General features: G+C 43.0%; 1 protein-coding gene across 1 annotated transcript; it reads right to left on the reverse strand.

Annotated features, from left to right (window-relative positions):
- Window positions 1-2,899: 2,899 nt before the first annotated feature.
- LOC149169588 (uncharacterized) lies at window positions 2,900-21,876 on the reverse strand. The gene is made up of 2 exons (XM_089428738.1): window positions 21,270-21,876; window positions 2,900-3,091 (listed from the first exon to the last, which is right to left on the reverse strand). The coding sequence occupies exons 1-2, from the start codon at window positions 21,468-21,470 to the stop codon at window positions 2,975-2,977; spliced, it is 318 nt and encodes a 105-aa protein (XP_089284864.1). The 5' UTR covers window positions 21,471-21,876; the 3' UTR covers window positions 2,900-2,974.
- Between the last annotated feature and the right edge of the window lie 589 nt (window positions 21,877-22,465).

Raw genomic sequence — 22,465 nt, forward strand, 5'->3', positions numbered from 1 at the left:
AAAAATTTTCTTTGTTTTAATGTAGGCTCCAAATATCACTGTAATCTCCCACATATAGCACCTGTGAATAAAATGAAGGAGGTTTTTGTTATTTGGTATGTGATGAACAAAAAACTCTTTCACTTTTGAAAAATTCCTTACCATTATTTCAGAAACTGATTTTGTACTAAACTTGTCATTGTGCACAACAACTGACCTCAAAACATGCATAACCAAGAATCACTCAATCATTTCGATCATATCTTCTAATCTAGAAACCGTTATGGAAGCGTGATATACCGTTGGAAATATTTTTCTGAGTTTCTTCTGATGGACACACTTGTGACATGTTTTGTGCTGAACATCATGTGCAAAACATCTAACAAAACCAGACATAGTAAGAGCTCATGTTGATCTCTGGTGACAGGCTGCAAAGACTGGAACTAACACACATTGAAAGCTTGGGGACCATCGGTTTGGAGACCGTTGGGTGGAGGCTTGGCGGTTTACCCCACCCGCGGCATTCACATGAAACTGTTTGGAGACCGTCGCGCAGAGCCTGGTGGTTAGCCCCACCCGCAACCCCATAATTCCATAAATAAAACCTTTATGCTATGTTCAACCCCCGCCCGGTCCGCTTGGCCCCTTAACCAATTTTGGTGGCCCTCGGGCTGCCACGTGGTGGCCTCTGGTTGGGCCACGTGGCAGCTTGTGGTTGGCCACCAACCCACCAACCAGAAACTGACACATCAACGCCAATGAACCAAACAACATCCTAACACTTGGCGCCACTTGATTGGCCAAAGGACCCCAATCATATGCACAGTCACTTTGCCATGTAGGCATGCCCAGTCAGCGCCATGTCAGTAGTATGGACTACTGACTGGGTTGACTGCATATTTTTTTTAAATTCGCATGTTTGGAAAACGAACAGAACATGTTCCTGGGAGCATACAGAGTCTGTTTAGCATGAAATGAGTTGCCTCAGATTCAAGGTGACGAGCGCTACACATTCGTTCAGGTTCTACACCAATCCGAGAACTTTGAATTTTGAGAAAATTTTTGAGCACCTGATCACCAGGCAACTAAAAGTAGGAACTAGTCAACCCTTTCGTTTAGATGAACATTTTATCATAAAAAATTAGATGTGAACAATGAATGGAGTAGGATTAACCTTAAAAAATGAAGTTAAACTAATATAAAGGCCCATTGATTATGGTAAGAAGCAGTTGATGGAGTATGCATAGGGATTCTAGTTCAACCAACCATATAGGAAATCCAATTTGATAACATGTGGAATGTCCTCTTGTTATTCTATATCTTCAACATGGTCAAATATTCCTAACATTTATACACCAATGTTTTTTTGTGAATCCAACTAGCCTCCAAGGAAGATTTTCACTAATTTAAAACATCAGTAGAGCCCAAGTGGGAGAACCTTACATGTACCCATGGATGAAAGTTGGCTTGCACTAACATCGAAGGTGTGAATCATGTATTGGTATCAAACCACGTATCAACTTAGGATTAATACTCTATAGGCCATGATTAACGAACAATTTGACAAGGATAATGAGACTTGTGGTACAATGGAAAGTGTGAGAGCTAGTCAAAATAATATTTCCTTGTGGACTATGACTACCACCAATGAGATTTCCCAGCTTCATAAGTATGCATGCCATGTGTAGGATAAAATCAGGCTATGGTAGAAAAAATGTTTGATGAATTACCTACAATAAAAGTCCTTGATGAAATTCCTAATGTCAAGAAAATTATTTTTGTGGCCTTAATTTTGAGAGGGTTGTGCTAATCACAAGAAGTTCCCAAATGATGCAAGTCTCTCATAGGAAATCTTTTCGTTATGAATGAATTATGTGAGATCCTTTATCTTATGAATGAATTCTATCGATTTTTTCGTGTACACAAAGCATAAACTAGAGCTCATGCAAGGTATCCGTATAGACTAGCAATGGATTTTGTTTGAAGATAAACCACTTGATAGCCATTATATGTTGTTTGACTATAACACATGCAAAGACACACTTTAGTTTTATGCCTTATGTGAAAGAGAAATAGCCATGGAACACCTTCATCCTCAAAGATTGGTTCTTTCATAACATGTTTATTTCAAGGATAGCTACTTTCAACCCTCCTCTCTTAATGTGTTTATTGTGGAGAAATTAGAAGATGTGCCACTGCGTCTTGTTTCATGAATCATCTACAGTATTTACAAATTAAATAATTTTTTACCACCTACATTAGTCTCTCTCTCTCTCTCTCGCAAAAATGTCCAGGAAAATCCACCTGAAGGGATCACATCCCGTTGCTAATAACCTTGAAGGCAACGAGGAGAATTGACCTCCTAACCTCCCATTAGTGAAGTGTTTTAGCGACATAAAATCGACCAATTGAGCTAACAATCGAGGCTAGCACCTACATTAGACTTTTACTAATAGATCTATTCAAATTAGACAAAACTCTATGAAGTATTACCTATGCTCCAAAAGTTCTTTTTGTTATTCAATTTTCAAACTTAATTAATTATTAGGGAATTCTTGAAAAAGGTTCCTACTTTTTAAGGAAAAGTGAGATGGTTCTCAAACTTTGACCCTAACACTATATTTGGTTTCAAAATGCCAATTTCAACTTGTCACCTATATTTGCCTCAATAATTTTTGCAATTTTGTAGTCTTCGAATATATAGAGAAAATCTTCAATGAATTCTAAAAATAAATAATTATTCACTGTATTAAAGTGGATTTATTTACACATGGTTGTAATGTGTAGGCTTTGCGCAGACCAATTCATTGACGCTGCCGCTCTCCGAGGAATTTAGCGGGTGGGGAACTAGCTGGAGCGAGGATGCGGACTCCGCAGAAGACACGGCTGCGTTGTTGGCATCTGACGTGGCATGGCTCGGTAAGTTCTCCAAAGACGGTCTCTCGTTCAGAGGCAGCCTCGAAAAGGAACCGAATTTTGGCATTGCTGGTTTTTGTCAGGTGCGCTGCACGTCAGTAGCTGACGATGACGGGACCTCCAGCTGTGAGCACGAGACCATCCCCGGAGAATGATTCAGTTTCTGAAACAATCGGCACAGCACCCAATCGTCCAACTGATACAAAGGAAAGAGCAAATTAATTAGCCAGAAAACTTAAATTAACTTCTATAAATGTTATTGGATATGCAGGTTTAATTATAAATAAACACACCCAACTCTAATTATGGAATTGCAATATGAAATATTTTGAAAATCTGGGCTTATGCCTTATAAATTTTTTAAATATTTACAGTATTCTGAACTTTCTAATGGCTATTAATTAGATTGCACATGCAAAAATATTTTGGAAATCTACACTAAATTGATTTTTTTTAATATTTTATAATTTCTAGAATATACTAGAATCTGAAAGAGAAATAAAAAACTTCACTAATGTTCTATAATTTCTAGAATATTTTATAATTTCTAGAATATTTTAGAATTTGAAAGAAAAATAAAAAAGTTCACTAATATTTTATAATTTCTAGAATATTCTAAAATTTGAAAGAGAAATGAAAAACTTTTTAGTCCCCAAAACAATTAAAAATTAAGAATGAAAAGGTTTTTATTGTCACAAAAATAATTATAAATTAACACACTACTTTGATTAAGGAATTGTCAACTTAAAGTGATTGTACATTGTGAAAATTTTTGAAAATATTAGCTTATGTGACATATATTTCTAGAATCTTCTAGATCGTGTAATGACTTAGTGTAGATTAAATTGAAAAACAACTTTAAAAGTCATTTTAATTGAATTGCATATTCTTAAATATTGTGAAAATCTTCATTAATGTTCTATAATTTCTAGAATATTTTAGAATTTGAAACAAAGACAACTTTTTATTATCATGAAAACAATTATAAATTAAAACAATTATATTTCCTAAATCAGAAAACAATAAAATAATTAAAAAAAAAACTGCTTTTAAAACTAGTCAATAAAAATTTATAAATTATATTTTCAAAATAAAAAACAAAACAATCTATCATGTCAGGTTCAATACAATCTATTCTATCATTATCCTAACAAAAGTATTTACCTTTACAACATTATATCATCATAGTCATAAGCAAGTATTTATTTATGTTTTACTATTATAAAAACAAATATTTACTTTATTTAAAGCATAATTATGTTAAACACTATTTTGGACTAAATTAAATAACAGAGAAAAAAAGGCAGTATAATATTACTTCAAATGAGCATAAAATTGTTAAATCTTACCCAAAATTATTAGAATTAAAAAATGGAATTATATATATAAAAATAAAAGAGACAATGAGATACATTAATGAATCTACATTTGGGAAAAACAAATTAATGCTATAAAAAATTATAGTATCTTTCATTTTTTTCTTTACTTTCTCCATAACATATTATACATTTGTATTAAAATGGTATTCAAAATTTTCAATTTTTTTACTTTCCAAAGAACGTATTAAACCTGGGTGGTATTCAAAATTACGTTGCAATTGAGATTAAAGCCTTTTAAAAATCATTAAAAAGAAGTCATTTTCCTTTTTCAAGAGCATGAGTGGAAGTTAGTGAGCGGTGAGTTGAAGTCAAAGAGAGTGACCGGTGTAACGCAACTTCTTTTTATAGTCACCACCTTCAAAATGGGGTAAACCATGAGTAGATACAATTAGTTGCGAAATAGTCTATAACGCGATTTTTTGAAAGTTTTTCCAGCGGGTTTTTCCAGTCGAAATCCGGCAGGAATTTATTGGAAGCGCAAGTTTGATAGCTAGTTTCTGCACAATGAAAGCGTCCCAGGGGTTTTCAAGGGTGCTGAATCCAAATATACAGTTAAAAAACCATTTTAACTACAACAAGTTGCAACACAAAAACCCTTACAAAAGCATATACCCCACGGAACCACCCTTTAGGGTAGATCACCATCGACCCAAGACCAAAGACCATCGACCCAAGATCAAAGATCAAAGACCAAAGGTCAGCTTAAATCAACAGAAGACCAAAGGTCAGCTTAAATCAACAGAAGACCAAAGGTCAGCTTAAATCAACAGAAGGACAAAGGACAAAGGTCAAAGGACAAAGGGCAGGGTATGGGGCAGCTCACAACCTGAAAAGCTTGGGATCTCAAAAAGTCTGATGACTTTAAGCTCATATTCTTCCCCAACTCCCAGACTGGTCAAAAAGTCTAGAAGGATATAATTAGGACATTCTAGAATGGCCAAATTATATCGTTTAAGGCACCCTTAAAGTTGGAGTAGATAGATTATACCTTTTATAAAAAAAGTATCTAATTTGGTCATTCTAGAGTCTTCCATCACCTTGATGGAAAACCGCATATCAGTTTTTAAGTATTTGGACAGCCGTGTGGTTGGGTGTTATGTCAGCTCCCCTCGGGACCACATTACAGTCTTACAGGGATTGAAATGTGGCAACCTCCGTTAGGAAGGGTCAAAGTTGTAATGTATCCTTAACATTCTAACATTATTTTTAAAATGATATGCTATTTTGTCCATCAAGGTCTAGGAAGACTCTAGAATGGCCAAATTAGATCGTTTAAGGCACCCTTAAAGTTTGAGTAGATAGATTATACCTTTTCTATAGTATACCTTGAAATAACCATATCATCTGGTCAATTTTAAGTATTTGGACAGCCGTGTGGTTGGGTGTAATGGCAGCTCCCTCAGGACCACATTACAGTCAGTAAAAGCAATTGTGGCAACCTCCGTTAGGAAGGGTCAAGCTGCTGATTAATCTTTACATCCTAACATAATGCTTAAACAGTAAGGAGAATATGGATAACCTACGGTATAGTTTAACTCATTTGGACAGCCGTGTGGTTGGGTGTCATTTAAAGCTCCCCTCGGACCACATAATATTTCAACATCGTATTTTGTGGCTACCTCAGTTTGGAAGGGTCAAGCCGATTTGAACCATGACATTCTAACATCTGGGTTACCTCATAAAATTGGATTCTATGTTGCTATAGATCAAATTTTAATCTTCTACTCAGCAATAGGTCAAATTATAAGGCCATGTACGCTCCAACTGTCTTCTACTCCAATAACCTAATTAAGGAGGCACCCCTTGCTCAAACTGTCTTCTACTCCAATAACCTAATTAAGGAGGCACCCCTTGCTCCAACTGTATACTTCCAGTAACCTAATTAAGGAGGCACCCCTTGCTCCAACTGTCTACTTCCAGTAACCTAATTAAGGAGGCACCCCTTGCTCCAACTGCACCGAACTCCAACTACCGAAGGTAGCTAGAATCAGGAAGGCTCTAGAATGGCCTAATTATATCGTATTTTCAACCAAAGGTATAATCTACCTATATTGAAATAAATCTCCATCTCCGTCCTCCGTCTCATCTCCGTCCTCCGTACAGGATTTATCCCTTACCGGATAAAGGGATAGGGGAGTGCGCACTACACCATACCATAAATAATAGAAGTAGGATGCGGATCCAAGTACGAGCATTCGCCTGTTTCGACACATCGATCGGTCTGATTCCGTTCATGGGCTCCACTCACTCCCATGATCGTCGATGATAAAACCACTTCTGTAAGATAAATACAATACTTATAGGGGGCCAGGCTACCTGGTGTCTAAGAACTTGAAGCCGCGAGACAGTGGATCGTTCTGAGCTAACTCTCTATTTAACCTGGCACCTGAAGCGAATATAGTGGATAGGTAAAGCCTCCTACGAGTCCATTTCATTCCGGGCCTACACGCGAGTAACGGGGCCGTTCCATTTCAGAATCCTCGATGAGAGAGTGCTTTCACGCCTCAAAGTGCACACAGCAGGAGGCCCCTAGGGGAGCACCCTAGATATCGTCCCTTGGGTATGCCCCTGGACCAATCATCAGTGAGATCAAACAGCCACAAGGCTGCCCCGTTAGATGATAATGGAGTAGAATCCATTCTATCTTCATTGATACACATTCCGCGGATGGTGTGCTTACTTCACCGTTAGTCAGTGAGGGAACTCAAGCCCACCATGAAACGCAGAACCACGGGGAAACAACGTTGAACCACTTTATTTCCAAAGTGTTTTTCCAATGAACCTTTCTGTTGGGGGCTGAGACTTTACCACGGTCAAGTCGCGGGCGGGGGCGCATAAATAAGGTCTGACACTTACTTCAGTGGGCTCGCTTCGCTAGGTCCCACTATGAACTATTCGATCAGTGATTTCGTCGATCAAATCCATTGTAAGATAGCCTTGCTGGCTGTGAGAGTAGGTAGGGAGGTTATAGCAAGCAGGTAAGTTATAGCAAGCAGGTAGGTAAGTGATAGCAATGCAAGCTCCCAGGTGTCTTAGCAAGGCAGGATGCATGCATGCTTGATGTATCGGGTGGGGTTGGTCTGCTTTAGCTCTTCAGTCCAGTCCAGCCAGGGTTGGTCTGCTGAGTTTCGTAGGGTGTAAACGCGGGTTTCTTTACAACGCGGACTGCGGTCACTATCTCCAGCGAGCTCTACGCTCCAGCAGTCACTATCTCGCCCTATGCTCCTCCAGTGGTAACTCTCTTTCTATCTCCAGCGCACTCCAGCAAGTTCCGTTCTTTCACGTTAGCGCTCCAGACTTATATTTCGCGTTAGCAGTGCAGACTTCCCGGGCACGATTGCATGCAGGTTTTAGTAAGCATGATGGGTAGGGGCTACGGACTTCTGCACAACATTCAGGGTTTAGTGAGCATGATGGGGATAGTAGGATATGCACCTCCCACCACCATTCTTGGCTGGCTGTTCTAGTCGGCAGGGAAAACAACAATGCTGGCTGTGAGAGTAGTAGGGAACTTAATCAAAGTGAAAGGGTAGTTCATTCAAGCATTTCCTATCTATTCGCCCACCCAGAACCTCAAAGTGGGAAGGGCCACAGATATTGCTGCTCTGCGAAGGCAGAATGACATATCTCGTATGGCACTGACCGGCGGCTATCGATGATCTCCCGACAATGACTGTTTCCCGCCCAGTCAAGTAACCAAGCTGAGAAGTCCAACCGATGGTGAGGGATTTATTGCTCACCTTCCCAAAGAGGTGAGGGACTCGGCCGAGGTTACGAGGGAGAGGAGGGCGTTAAGCCCGTCTCGACCAAAGTAGGTCTTCCTTGCTCGCATTAAGCGGGCATTGTATTTCTAATAATGATTACTTAAGAATAACTACAAGCATTAAGTCTGATAGTCGTCTCCCTTCTTCCTTGCCGAGGGCTGTCTTTATAAGCTTCTTACTTTCTCCGCTGTTGGATTCGTAAGGTAGGTCTCCCCAGCTTACTCGCTTGCATGCTTATGGATCGGGAGCTCACTCTACCGGCAGGGATAGGGACAATAAGAAAGACTACTAACTCGAGGAAGCTACTGAGCTCAGTGGATCGGTCACTAAAGCTTTCTTACCTACCGGACTACTATCACTTAGAGCTAGCCCTTACTGACTACTATCATGAATTAACTATATGTCTTCCGCAACAAGTTACCCTTTGAACCTGTCTGTATTTATATATATGAACATAGTATTTAGAACTCTTAAGCTTGCCTGCCTTACCTTACTCTAATGCTATTGCTTTTCTTCTTATCCATTTTCTTGAGCTACTTCGTTCTTTGGTTTAGCTAGTTGGACGAGGGGATTTGGTCTTGCTGCAATAAATTACTCTCACATTCATCTGGCTGCATTAGCTGAGTAGAGTCCCTCCATTGCTTTGGCTAGTTAATAAAGAAAGAAATAATCGTAATAGCTCCCCTGCTCGCTCTCCTGCTTTATTGATAATAACTCCATTGCTTAGGGGGTATGGTTTCTAAAGATGAAGACTTTATAATCAGAGTCACTGCCTGGCTTATCGCTCCCTGGCCTGGCTTAAGTTACGGGGGCAGCTGGGATTGGTTCAGACAACAGCTGCCAATAGGTCTGACTCTCTTCTCTGGTCTCCCTCAGACTAGTTCAGGAATAAAGTATGGATTGCATTGCATACAGGAGGTATGCTTTTCTTCCTTGCTTAGAGCTACTTGCGTACTGGATTTGTGAACAACTAGCGTGAGGTGCTGTGCTGTGGTCGATCGATCCTAGGAACAAAGGCATATTCTACCTATGTGTCTGGCTAGCCTTAAAGCGTGCTGGTATCCCTTGCTCTTGCTTAGGGCATTCTGTATATACATCATTACGGGATAATCAGTACTCTATATAAGTGCTTCTGGCTTCGCCGAACAAGTTCCCCTCACTCTGATAAGCGGCTTGGCTTCATGCTGGTATGCTTGTCTTCCTTGCCTGCTCGCTTCCTTCTTCTAGCAGTCTCCCTTGCTTGAAGGAATACAACAGGAGAGCTTGCTCGAATTCATTCAATAAGCCAACGGGACTAATCCAATGGGGAATCAAGGGGAATAATCCACGTGAAATCCATAAACGAGAGATCAACATAGAGATCAACATATTGTGGTGTGGAGATCAGGAAAACCTGCTCAATACAATACCTTTCTCAATTGTCAAAACCTCATTTTGCTTTTTATGGGAAAACCACCACAACATCGGGGCACATAAATGGATTTGATTCTTACTGAACACTATGCCCTTTTTTTCATGTCGTTTACCTAGGGGCAGCAGGATGCTGTCGATTGCTTTGAGGTTGAAGGAAGGGAAGGAGGAAGAGGGGCCACCCCACATAGCCAACAGATTCGGACCAGGCGCCAAGTTCGCTTGGAACTTTCCTGAATCAGACATTCATCGGAGCGTAGTGACACCCACCCACCATGCCCAGTTCGAGACGTGTGAACTGTTCTCGATACACCGTTTGAAGAGGTGATTGCTTGCTTTCTTGCACTTTCGGGGCAACAGACGGAAGCCACACGAGATAGGCGTTGGATAGAGGACAACCTCACCACTGGCCGAGAGGAAGGATAGGGCCACGATACCCCACTAACCTTCACCACTCAATGCTGGTACTTGATGCCAGGAGTCAATGTATTCTCTTAAGGCTTCTTGCCGTGGACTACAGCTTAAGGCATGGGGAAAACTAATCAATATGGATTTGATTATTGAGTAAGAATTCCATTTCATGAGGTTTCTCTAAGCCGGGATGCCGTCATTAAGACATTGTACATGTTTGTCACTATACGACGTTGCATCTCTACGACCGGAGGGGCTCATACGAGGTTACGAGTGTGAGGTTTCACTTTTCCATTTTAAAGAGGTAGGTGATCCTTAGCACCCACCCATATACTAATTAGCATATCCTAATGAGCATATACACTTTTCCACCCTGACCAGCCTCTCCTCTTTAGCCAACCAAGTCCACCAAGGCACCAACAAATAGAGACCAGACACCTCAGGGATAAGGGACTATAGAGCTATTCAGAGAGGGGAGGTTGTTGAGCCAAGTTCCCACCAGCAAATGGAGATAGTGAGGTTCACCCAACCCAACCAAGTAGGCACGGATAGAATACGGAATCTTCTGCTGATGCTGCCATATAGGAGAGGCCAGAGGGAGGAGTATAGTCCCCAGTGTGAGAGGCACCCCGATTACCCAACTTATCCATGTAGGTTTTTTCCCACCAAAGTCCCCTTTATTAGTTCAAATACGTGAAAGCCTTTATGTTGGGATCTATACAACATATGATACTGCATATATACGTGATACTTGCATCAATGGCTAGAGCTAAAGCTCTCTATCTTATACCTAAGGCAGTCTCTCCTCTATGGGCTAGTAGTAAGGCTTTGTACTAATCCAATCCAATGGGGTATATTACTCCTAAGTTATATCCAATGGGGCATCAACAAGGGGAATAATCCAGATCATAGATGTCATTTTATTCCATTCCATATTTCCAAGAAGTGTACTAGCCATATGGACTTCCATAAGGTCTTAGGCCATACTACTCACTATACTATGTGGACTCCTTCCGGTAGGTCTGAGCAATAAGAGTACTAGCTCTAAAGAAGACTGTAGTAGTCTCTATCCATTCTACTTGCTTTACGTATTGCCTTAGTAAGCTCTCCGTAAGGTACTAGCCATAAGGTAGAGTAGAGAAGTAGTCCCACTTGTAACCTTCCGAAGTGGCATTCACGCTAGTCAGGTAGTGTCTTTCATGCTGTGGTTGTTAGTCTGGGAGGTGGGTGAGGTAGTACCGGTTTGAGGTGCGCCATTCCCCTTACTCCTTCCTTTCTCTACATGAGAATCTCATCGAGACGTCCTCGCCCTGATGGCGGCCCTCACCAGAGGACCTCACCATATGAATAGTGAGTACCTCCGGACCTTATGGTCGAGCGAGAAATCGATGGTGGCGATGGCAGCCTTATTAGTCGAGCGTTCGTACCTCTCCCATAAGTCGAGTCACTAACGTACCTCACCCTGCCTTCCTTGCACTAGGAAGCGCAAGCCCCTCCGGGACCTTGATGCTTATTGGGCCTCTCAAATAAGTAACTAAAAAAGCGTGCTCCGCATCCTGGGGATTGGGGTGGGTGGGTAAATAGTGCTTTTGGTCGAGCACCTAAAGGGATGGAGTCACTCACTATTCATATGGTGAGGTCCTCTCCTTATCAGTCGAGCCTGCTTACGCATCCTTATCAGTCGAGCCGATGGCGGCCTTATTATCGAGCGTGCTACGCACCCTGTCGGTCCTCTCTTTTGGGGAGGGGCCTACCGGGCCTCGGTGATTGGATTCGAGAGAGCGTAATTACATATATAATATATCTCATGAATGACTAGCAGCCTCTTACTTCTTGGCTTGGTCGGAAATGATATATGTCATGACGTTCTCGCTGGATGAATGAGGGAGATTCCAAGCATTCATTATATATGTAATTATGCATTTCAATTGCCCTACCTTTTGGTTTTGGGTGGGGGCGTTGCTCAATATTCCAAAACCGCTGCCAACGTAAAATGGCCAATCTTTCTAGGGTGAGCAAGCGAACTCTCGACGGAGGCCGCCATCGAAAGATGTTCAAACCGCCCGTAAAATGGCCAATCTCGTAGGAACGTAGTCGCTTGTCCGCATCGGGCAAGGGAGAAAGTCCTAAACCGCCGCCATAGTGAGTACTTCTCCCGTTGGTCGAGCCAGCTTTCGCTTCCTCTCCTCGACCTCGTAACCTCTCCGTTGTCGAGAGTTCGGCAAGCTCACCCTCACCCTACCGGTCCTCTTTCTTAGATCTTAGGGTTTTCGCACGAAACCAAATCGAACCCCTGCCGTGGGAGTTTGTATATTTCTTTCCCATTCAATCCCACGGTCCGTACCCAAATGATTCGCCTCCGCCCTTCCATTTGGTTCGTGCACCCGGTTAAAAAATAAGTTCACCTTAGGCCTCGTTGATATCCGGGAGGACAAGCCTTAGATCCTTTATAAGTCAAGTCTGTTGCTCGTCCCCGGGCCTAAAGGGTCCTCTCCCATCCTTATCGGTTATGGGAGACTGTCACATGCAGGAAGGTTGAACCCAGAGTTAGTGGCTTTGGCTTTGGCTGTAACCATAAGGTCGGCGAGGCAATCCCGCCTGGCCTAGAATGGTTCCGCTGTCATAATGAGTGTTGCGGGATGTCGAGCCGCGGCGTAGTTCCGAAGAACGTAGTACCGGAGGAACGGAGCCGACCCATACTCCCTCTGAAAGCCCTCACCATCGGAATAGTGAGTGGCTCCGCCCCTGAATTTGAAGAATCTGAAGAAGAATCAGAATCTGACTCAGAATCCGAATCGGACTCAGAATCAGAATCGGACTCAGAATCAGAATCGGAAGAATCAGAATCGTGCACCCATCGAGGATACGTCCACCCTTACCCTAAATCTGCCATCCTATGGAAAGACTTTTCACTGTATGCCTGTAGGCAGGACGTATCACCACCGGATGATGGGAAGAGGTCTACCAGCGTACCCATGGAAGAGGCGGAATTAGAGCCTAATAATGGAAAACGGATGAAAGTATGCAAGCAAGCGGGTGACACGAGATATATTGAAGTATGATTGCTCACCCAGTAAGGACAAGGACGAGTAATCCTTAGCATATTGGAGGTGGAGAAAGGCACGGAGATTAGTTAGCCAGCCAGCTAGGACCTATGGGTGTAAGGTTGCACCCCCTCAATAAAAAAAGAAGAAGGATCAAGCTAACAGAGTCGTGCCAATCTCATTCCGTAAGAGAAATCAATAGTTGAACTAATAGAAGTCAAGGGGTTCTACCCACCTTACCACTTGCGATGGCTGTGGACAGGAGCGGTGATGTGAGTGAGAATTGGGTCTGCCCACCAATAAACCTGTCTTTTTTGTTTTTTTCATAAGTAGTGGTAGATTGTTCCCTTTCCTGACCGAGGAGGACGATCCTCCCCAACTGTTTTCTTCAGAGCCCGCTCGGGTTGCCGAAGTCTTCGCGAAAGCCCTTTCCGCGAGAGGGATGATTTATCCTTTTACGGGCTGCTTCCCTCGAGCAGCAGGTTTGGAGTATATCCTCTTATTCCTTTGCGTGCACGGGCTTATCCCGCCGTGCCAACCTTTTGATTGTACGCCATTCGACTTATCCTTATGCGCCCACTGAGGTTGCGGTTTTTATCACCGACATGGTTGTTCGATGCGAGAGCTTTTGGGACTCTCGGTCACCGTGGTCAATGAGTTATGTGAGTAATTCGAGATATTATATATGTAATTATGGTCATGATCGAATTCATGACGATCGCTTTGCCTGAATGAGATAGGTAATTACGCTTTAGCAGATCATGCATATATTATATATGTCATTATGCAATTATGGTTATTTCATTCTAAAATGCTAGATCCATTCTTATTATATGAGATTATTACTTGGACTTCAACCGACTCGAGTCCAACACCTCCAACATCATAGAGAGGGTCCGGCCCATGCAATGCAGCTCGAGGGGGGAGAAAAGGTAGGGGGTAAAGTATCTGCCTCACGCACCTTCTTTCGAATGCCGGCAGCCTTCATATTCATATATTATATATGTCATTACGGTCATGATCGAATTCATGACGATCTCCCTGCCTGAATGAGATAGGTAATTACGCTTTAGCAGATCATGCATATATTATATATGTCATTATGCTATTTTGAGAGATCGAATTGTGAACTTCTTCCATCCGGACCTTCTCTCACTCACATCTCTCTGGTCATGTATGAAATGACATATATAATGATCAGTCATAAATCTCTCTCCTTGCACTAGGAAGCGCAAGACCCTCCGGACCTTCTCTCAATCGACGGGTATCAATCAATAATATCCCAGGTCTCCGGTTGTGTCCGTATTGGACTATTCCGAAAGTCAGGTCAGTGCCACAGGTTCTTCTCAAGCATCAACATCAAAGAGCTCCAATGCCCTTACTTGAATCTAATCTAAGGAGGTCGATGTCCATTCAAAAGGGGAATTGATAGAGTCAGATGAATGCGCAGGGGATTCTTACTAAGACTAGCACCGGATTTTCCACATGCAGTTGCAGAATTAGCACTCTCGGATTCATTCTTCCTAACAACAGGGGATTGATTTTCCCACTACTAGAACGAGGCATCACCTAGGGAGTGAGTAAGCAACAGCCAAGCCGAGATGGGTTGATGTAACCAAGCAAAAGGGCCCTTCACTGTGCCTATTTGTCAATCCTAAATAGGGTTGTACATATCATTCATTAGTATTTCTAAATATAGAAATAGGTTCAAGTGCTCCCAAGTCCCAATATATGTCATTACGCTTCAAAACCTCCGCCTCCTCTCCTTATCAGTCGAGCCCCCTAAAGGGTCCTGAAAATGCTATAATAGGACCTTTAGGTGCTCGACCAAAAGCCCCCCCCACCCAATAAGTAAATTGAGGGAAAGATGTGAAAACCTCCGCCAAAGCATATATTCTCTATGTCATTATGCATGAATTATATATGTCATTACGCCATCTCGCCGAGGTGCACATCTCTATCTCTACCTAAACTACCACATGCTCATATATAACTAACTACCACCATTTCACCGGGCTATCAATTAGGTACGTTAGTGACTCGACTGATAAGGATGCGTAAGCAGGCTCGACTGATAAGGATGCGTAAGCAGGCTCGACTGTTAAGGAGAGGACCCTCACCATATGAATAGTGAGTGACTCCGTCGATGGCGGCCTTGACAGTCGAGTGTGCTAACGCACCCTTTAGGGGGCTCGACCATTAGGACCTTTAGGTGCTCGACTGTTAAGGATGCGTAAGCAGGCTCGACTGATAAGGAGAGGACCCTTTAGGGGGCTCGACTGATAAGGAGAGGAGAGGATGCGTACGCAGGCTCGACTGATAAGGAGAGGAGAGAGGGAGAGGATGCGTAAGCAGGCTCGACTGATAAGGAGAGGACCCTCACCATATGAGGACCCTAATATGAACACCCCTCACCATATGAATAGTGAGTGACTCCGTCCCTATGAAGAAGTAAGGGCCCTCACCCATATGATGAGTGAGCGTTAAAACCCTCTCCTGGACAGTCGAGTGTGCTTACGCACCCTCACCATATGAATAGTGAGTGACTCCGTCGATGGCGGCCTTGACAGTCGAGTGTGCTAACGCACCCTTTAGGGGCTCGACTGATAAGGACCTTTAGGTACTCGACCCCAAGGGAGAGGATGCGTAAGCAGGCTCGACTGTTAAGGCCGCCATCACCTTTAGGTGCTCGACCATAAGGACCTTTAGGTGCTCGACTGTTAAGGATGCGTAAGCAGGCTCGACCATAGCCCCCCACCCAATAAGTAAATTGAACCTTTAGGTGCTCGACCATAAGGACCTTTAGGTGCTCGACTGTTAAGGAGAGGGAGAGGAGAGGGAGAGGAGAGGAGAGGAGGGGCAGTCACTTACTCATTGTCTTGGTCGGCATTCATTATATACGTAATTACGTCATTCGAGATATGTCATTCTGCCTTCGCCGAGCAGCAATCTTGTGAAACCACATGCTCATATATAACTAACTACCACCATGCCCAGGTACGTTAGTGACTCGACTGATAAGGACCGGAGGCGCTCGACCATAGGACCTTTAGGTACTCGACCATAAGGGCCGCCATCGAGAGGATGCGGAGGCAGGCTCGACTGTTAAGGATGCGTAAGCAGGCTTGACTGTTAAGGAGAGGACCCTCACCATATGAATAGTGAGTGACTCCGTCGATGGCGGCCTTGACAGTCGAGTGTGCTAACGCACCCTTTAGGGGGCTCGACTGATAAGGATGCGTAAGCAGGCTCGACCATAGGGAGAGGACCTTTAGGTGCTCGACCATAAGGGAGAGGAGAGGAGAGGGCATTTGCGTTTTACGGCTACTTGAAAAGGCCCAAGCACTCCTATCTGCTTTTTCCAGTCCTTCCTTTCCGCCGTTCCGTTGGACCACCCACTCCCCTTCCTTGGTTCTTGGTATATTGGTTCCCGGTCAAAGCCGGTCGTTCGCCGTGAAAGCAAGCAAGATAGGATGAAGACATCCGTCTCGTAAGATGGGTATGAGTATAGTATATGTACTCAGAGGTCACTTCGACTGGGCTGCCCGCTGACTGAGGTAAGCGATCTGTCTTAAAGAAGAAGATTGGCAGGGTGAAGAATGATTGATTCTATTAGCCAAAGGTGTAGAGTAGTCAGATCAAGGGCTTAGCGCCAGAGAAGAAGCTAGCCAAGATTGGTAAGTCTAGAATAGAAGAAAGAGTGCTTATCACTGACTCCACCAACTCCAAGGAAGAAGGGAAGCAAAGCTTAAATAGAAGTAGATGAAGGGAATAAGGAAGTGCCCCCAGAAGGAAAGGGGAGGAAAATGCCACGGGTTTGCAGACAGCGGTCCCTTTTGTACATTTGCTGAGGTGCGAGATGCGCTTCTTTAGTGCCCCAAGAGAAGAGAGGGCTTTAGGACTGAGACTGAATAGGGGGAAGGCTAGGGGAGCTCTACTGAGTTGGAGAGGGTGGGACGTTAGTTCAAGTTCGAAAGGACAAGGACCAGGATTTTCTTTCCAGGTCGATTGAAGAATCTTTCTTCCTCCTTTTTCAATGTAGCCCTTATCTTACAGTCAGTTCATTGAAGAAAGTACTATGAGATTGGGATAGAAGTAAGGGTAAAGGAAATTCTAATGAAAGTGCTGGCGCTATAGTCAGTCATTCCCCTTTGCCCATGCCTTTTAGGAGTGCCCCTGGTGCTAGGAGAAGAAAGCCAGCTAAGCAACTAATCAAGTAAGCTAGTGACTCATTCAGTCCAAGGGGATATTCTATATTAAGAAAGGGTCAGGGAAGTTCAATAAAGTAAGCCAGGTTCTTTCTCCCACGGGGAAGGTTGTCTTTTAAGCCAGTAGTAAGTAAGCCTATGAGCCTTGGAGGAGTAGGGAAGGTGATTCAAACCTAGCCCTGCGCTGACGAATAAGCTCAGTGCCCTCAAACCCTGCGGATAGAGCTAACATAAGTTTCTTACTCCCAAGTGCTAGTTTTGTAGCAAGAGCTAGTCATTCCCACGTGCTATCAAGTAAGGCGAGAAGGTGCCAGAAGTTGCAAAGTAAGCGTAAGTATGCCTTGTAGAAGTAAGGAGGGTTCTTTTGCCACGGGATAAATAGAGGAAGCGCGCTCAGTCCCCAGGATCTTTCATATTCATAAGTCAAGTCAGGTTCTAGAGTCAGCGTTGTAGTCATTCCCTCGTGCTGTATGGGCAAGCAAACCCTGCCTTTGAGTTGTAGGAGTTAGCCTCGTTCCCTACCTACCCTCTTTTCCAGTAGTTAGTAAAACGCTCTCTCAAGTAAGGTAAGGAAGGGGATCCTAAGAGTAAGGATAGGATTGGGATAAACCATCTATCAAGTCAGCCCTACGCTCTAACCAGTGAGTCAGTCAGCCTGCTATCGTACCCCTTTTTCTATCTATACTCTCGTTCGAGTCAGTCATCAGTTTCAGTTCAAAGTTCCCAGGGATGATCGTAAGTAATGGGACAGTAAGCAACCCCTATCTCCCATGCAAGCAAGTAAGCCATAGCTAAAACCCCTGGATAGAGTATGGGAAGAAGAAGCTTTCAAAGGCTAGAGTAAGCAAGGTGATAGTAACCCGCGCGTTAATCTCTTTTGCTAGAGGTTCTGACTTTACTTGAAAAGGAGAATCTAAAGGAAGTAAGGAAGAAAGAGAAAGGGACCTAGCGGGAAAGATTCTACAGACCTTACTCCCACTTATACCCAAGGAAGAAGTGTGATCGCCGTCCGCGAACCTCATACCACGATAGCCAACTCCTCTATTGACGAGAACACCGAAATGCAGAAGCGTCCTTATATTCCCGAAAAGAAAGGAAAGCATTTGCTTGTCCCGCGTAGGGCAAGGAAAAGGACAGAGAGAAGGCAAGCTCTAAGCGTTTGATTCCCACTCTCTAGAGGTTCGAGTTGAGTTTACGCTTTTGAGTTCCATCTAGTGAAACAAAGAAGTGAAGAAGATAAGTTCAGAGGGGAAGGAAGAAGGGTTACTTAATCTCTTTTGCTTCTCATTTAGTTGGGGTACCCTATTGAATGCCATAGTATAAGATGTTATCCCCCCTAATCATGAGAAGGAGCAGAAGTTCGTGTAATAAGAGAGCTTAGACGATCTGAGGTTCCCGTCTCTCCGGCTCCATTTCGGTGCACGATTGGAGAGCTCATTGGGCCCGACCGCTTTCTCGCTCTACTATCTTAGACTGCCTTCTGCACATTATCCTAGTTTCAAATCCTTCTGGTGATAGCATGGGATACCGGCAGTGACCTTAGTATGCTTTCTCACTTGGCTATCTCCCGTTAGGATCAGACATAAGGTTCAAGGGAATCGAACCCTTCTCCAGTATCCTATCGCCGGATGCTGATGCTCCCTCTCGCATAAAAGAGATTTTCGTTTCATTATCACATCTCACTTCTTCTCTAAAGCAATTTCACTTGCCAACTCTCAACCCCCAGCACTCCGTCCTGTCTTTGAAGTCTATTGCCTAAACCCTGCGCCAAACGAGAGTCGTGAAATAGAAAGCTTTGTTTTTTCCCTTATTCTCTTTAAACCAACCCTTAAGCCCTTCTTTAAAGCCTAAACAGGACTTCTCCCTATTCTGTTTCGTAGGGAAAGGAAGAAGAGTCAAAACTGAGGCTAAGTACCGGATGAAAGAAGCTCGGCAAAGACTATGACGGAAAGGTTTGGGTATTGGGGTTGGGGGATAAGCCCGAATATGATCGACCAAAAAAGCCAAGGTTCGGAGATTCCTCGCCAAGGTCTGAAGATGCTAAGGGATCTGAAAATGCTATTAAATAGGGAAAGGGGGTAGTTATTCCAGTCTAATAGCATTTATCTATGCCCTTTCCATTGTAAGCTAAGAAAGTAGACATGCCCTACGCGTGGGAAAGAAACCTAATCGCTACAGGTGAGCATTTCCAGCCAGCTATGCTGCAGTTCTGGTGGAAGGTTTTTTCAGTATTGTAGTTCAGAATAGACCTTCTTAGATTATGTACCCGGGGGTGGTAATGATAAATTGGAACACCTACTACGGACGGCTTTGAATAGTAACTAACTATAAGTGTTTGCGGGGTATTCATGCCATAGCGTATCGGTTCGTCTTGCCGGCCTTACGAACCTATTATTCTTTCCCACCGACACTTCTCTTCTGGCTGTATTTCAGGCTTCAAGCCGGGCCTTATAGCCTGGCCCATGCTATGTCAAGTGTAATTAGGTCCTCTCACAAGCTAAACTCTCAAACCGATACGGAAACATCGGATTATTCATGAATGTCATCTATCCCTCTCTCTAAGGCTTCTTTGAGCTAGCAGGGGTATGGATTTCCGAAACCAACCTCTTAGACTAGACGCCCCCAGACGCTCCCACCTGTTGAAATCCGCTTTCAGAACGTAGGCTGGCCTCTTCGCAACAAGGGAAGTAAACTTTTTTTACGTGTTATTATGATCTGCTGACACGGAAAGTAGCTAAACTCATTTGCCCAGACCCGGATGCGTTTTGGGTCTCAAGAGGCAATTCTCCGCTTTTTATTGGGTCAACTTACATGTGATCGATCGAGCTAGACTTTATGAATGAGTTTGAGTTGGGCTTACGAGCGAATCACCCTTTCACCTATTCTAGAGTAGTACTAAATACCTAGTCTAGAAAGTCTCTCCCCACTGGCCTTCGCTCTATCCTTCGCACCAGCCTCAGACGCTAATGCCACTAGCTAGCAGACAGCGAAAATCGCCTTCTCTCTCCTATCCCCGCTGGCATGTCAATCAGTAACCTTCCCCCTTTTTATAGAAAAGGAGGGCTCCTGTTGTCTGTTCATTCAAATGGGATATGAAACTAACTGACGTTCTATTGATCGAGCTAAAGCTAAAGCGAAAGCGTTGAATTCGTCGATTCGAGATTAGGGATCAATCAAGAAGGATATTGCGGCTTGGACCGACTTTCCTGTGTGCGCTGCTTACTCCTTGTTTGGTCAGTTGGACCCGCGTAAGTCAATATTTCAGTGATCCTACTCACCCCACAGGAATCACGCAATGCGCTTTCTTCCCCACCATCCCTGCCTGCGAGCCTAGGAGCGCTTAGCTTTGATACTGATGGTAGCATAGCGTATTCGCGTAGAAGACACCGAGGCAAGGAAGGGAGGTAAGAGTAGCAGCGACGGGGACAGAGATAACAGCAGTGGCAAAGAGAGTTTTCGTAGACTCTTCCTTATAGTAAACACCTTACCTTGGCGAGTATAAGTGGAAAAGAGCAGTCGTTACGCCGATGAAAGCCAGAACCCTAGATGCAGAGCAGTCGTAAGGGGCGTTGCGTATGCGTGAGGTGCATCTAGCCTTAACCCTTGGGCCAGTTAAGAGAGTCAGTCTTCTTCAGTATCCCATCTGTCTATTAGTCAAAGCGGAATCACAACTGTCTCACGAAAGAAGGGTCTCCAGCAGTGTATTCATGGTCACTCCAAACATAGGATTTTCGGCATATACCATTGAAGAGTCGCTTTTCCTTTCCGCGTGCAGAGGGGATATCTTGAGTTTAGTATTCATCCGCTAGTGGAAGGCGTCGAAGGTTTAGCCTAGCCCAGAATAACCTCTTGGAGTTGGAGGAATAACCGCAGTTAGGTGCCTAGCCTGGAATGCTTGCAAAGTAGCTAGGCCTGTCCTCGTTCTAGTAGTGGGCAAATCAATCCCCTGCTGTTAGGAAGAATGAATCCGAGAGTGCTAATTCTGCATCACAGTTCTCAAAGACTAGGGTTGCTTCCACTCTCTTCCCGACGGATTTTTATGAGACAAAAGTCAAAAATATTTATACGACGACCAGACAATTCCTGTAGGCTTTGCGCAGACCAATTCATTGACGAGTCGCTGCAGCTCTCCGATGAATTTAGCGGTTGGGGAACTACCTGCAGCGAGGATGCGGACTCCGCAGAAGATACGGCTGCGTTGTTGGCATCTGACGTGGCATGGCTCGGTAAGTTCTCCATAGACGGACCCTCGTTCAGAAGCACCCTCGAAAAGGGACCGAATTTTGGCATTGCTTGTCCGGTGTGCTGCACGTTAGTAGCTGACGGCGACGGGACCTCCAGCTGTGAGCACGAAACCATCTGAGGAGAATGATTCAGTTTCTGAAACAATCGGCACAGCACACAATCGTCCAACTGACACAAAGGAGAGAGCAAATTAATTAGCCCCAAAACTTAATTCTGGTTAACATTCTATAAATTTTATTGGAATTACAGGTTTACTTTTAAGGTCACTGAAAATACAGGTTTACTTTTAACGTTGTTTGGTTTTTGGAATGAAAATCTGTTAGATGTTCAAAATCTGTAATCATTTAGCCCTGCAATATTCTGGAAATTTGTCACTTCTGTTTATTAGATTTCCAGTATAAAAAACTATATCCAATTAGATTTCGGAAACAGAATATGTAATGATTTTGAAAAATTTGTCACTTATGTTTAGATTTTCAGAATAAGAAATTATATCCAATTAGATTCCAAAACAGAATATGTAATGATTTTGAGAATTTGTCACTTATGTTTATGTTTATTAGACTTCCAGAGTAAGAAATTATACCCAATTAGATTTCCAAAACAGAATAGGTAATGATTTTGATGAATGTACATTTTGAAATATTCTGTAAATCTGTTACTCAAGTCTTTTTTATAATTTGTCTTGTTACTTGAGGTTTTTTTATAATTTGTTTTTTCCTGTAGTGGAAAACTATTTTATATTTTTCCTGTAGTGGAAAACTATTTTATATTTTTAAAATATACTCTAAATACAGATTAAATATAATGTTATTTTAGAAGTCATTTTAAAATAGTTCCACATTTTGAAATATTTTGACAATTTTCACTCATATACTATAAATTCCTAAAATACTCTTTAATGGGATTGCAGATTTAGAAATATTTTGGAAATCTTCATTAATGTTTTGTAATTTCTAAAATTTGAAAAAAATAAGAAGCTTTTTATTATCTTGAAAACAATTATAAAAGAATTTCATTAATGTTCTGTAATTTTTAAAATTTAAAACAAAAATAGAAACCTTTTATCATCTTGAAAACAATTATAAATTAAGAAATAGAAATTTTTT

Source organism: Pinus tabuliformis, chromosome 4_2 (assembly GCF_031772625.1).
Source record: "Pinus tabuliformis cultivar Carrire ecotype Pingquan chromosome 4_2, CPIR1, whole genome shotgun sequence".
In the NCBI taxonomy this organism is placed as follows: domain Eukaryota; kingdom Viridiplantae; phylum Streptophyta; class Pinopsida; order Pinales; family Pinaceae; genus Pinus; species Pinus tabuliformis.

Bases quoted from the DNA above. Each gene is read 5' to 3' on its own strand.
- LOC149169588 (XM_089428738.1), bottom strand. From the start codon at position 21,470: ATGGTTTCGTGCTCACAGCTGGAGGTCCCGTCGCCGTCAGCTACTAAC. The intron at 3,092-21,269 runs GTAGTTCCCCAA...CCTTTGTATCAG, and splicing joins AGTCCGCATCCTCGCTGCAG to TTGGACGATTGGGTGCTGTG.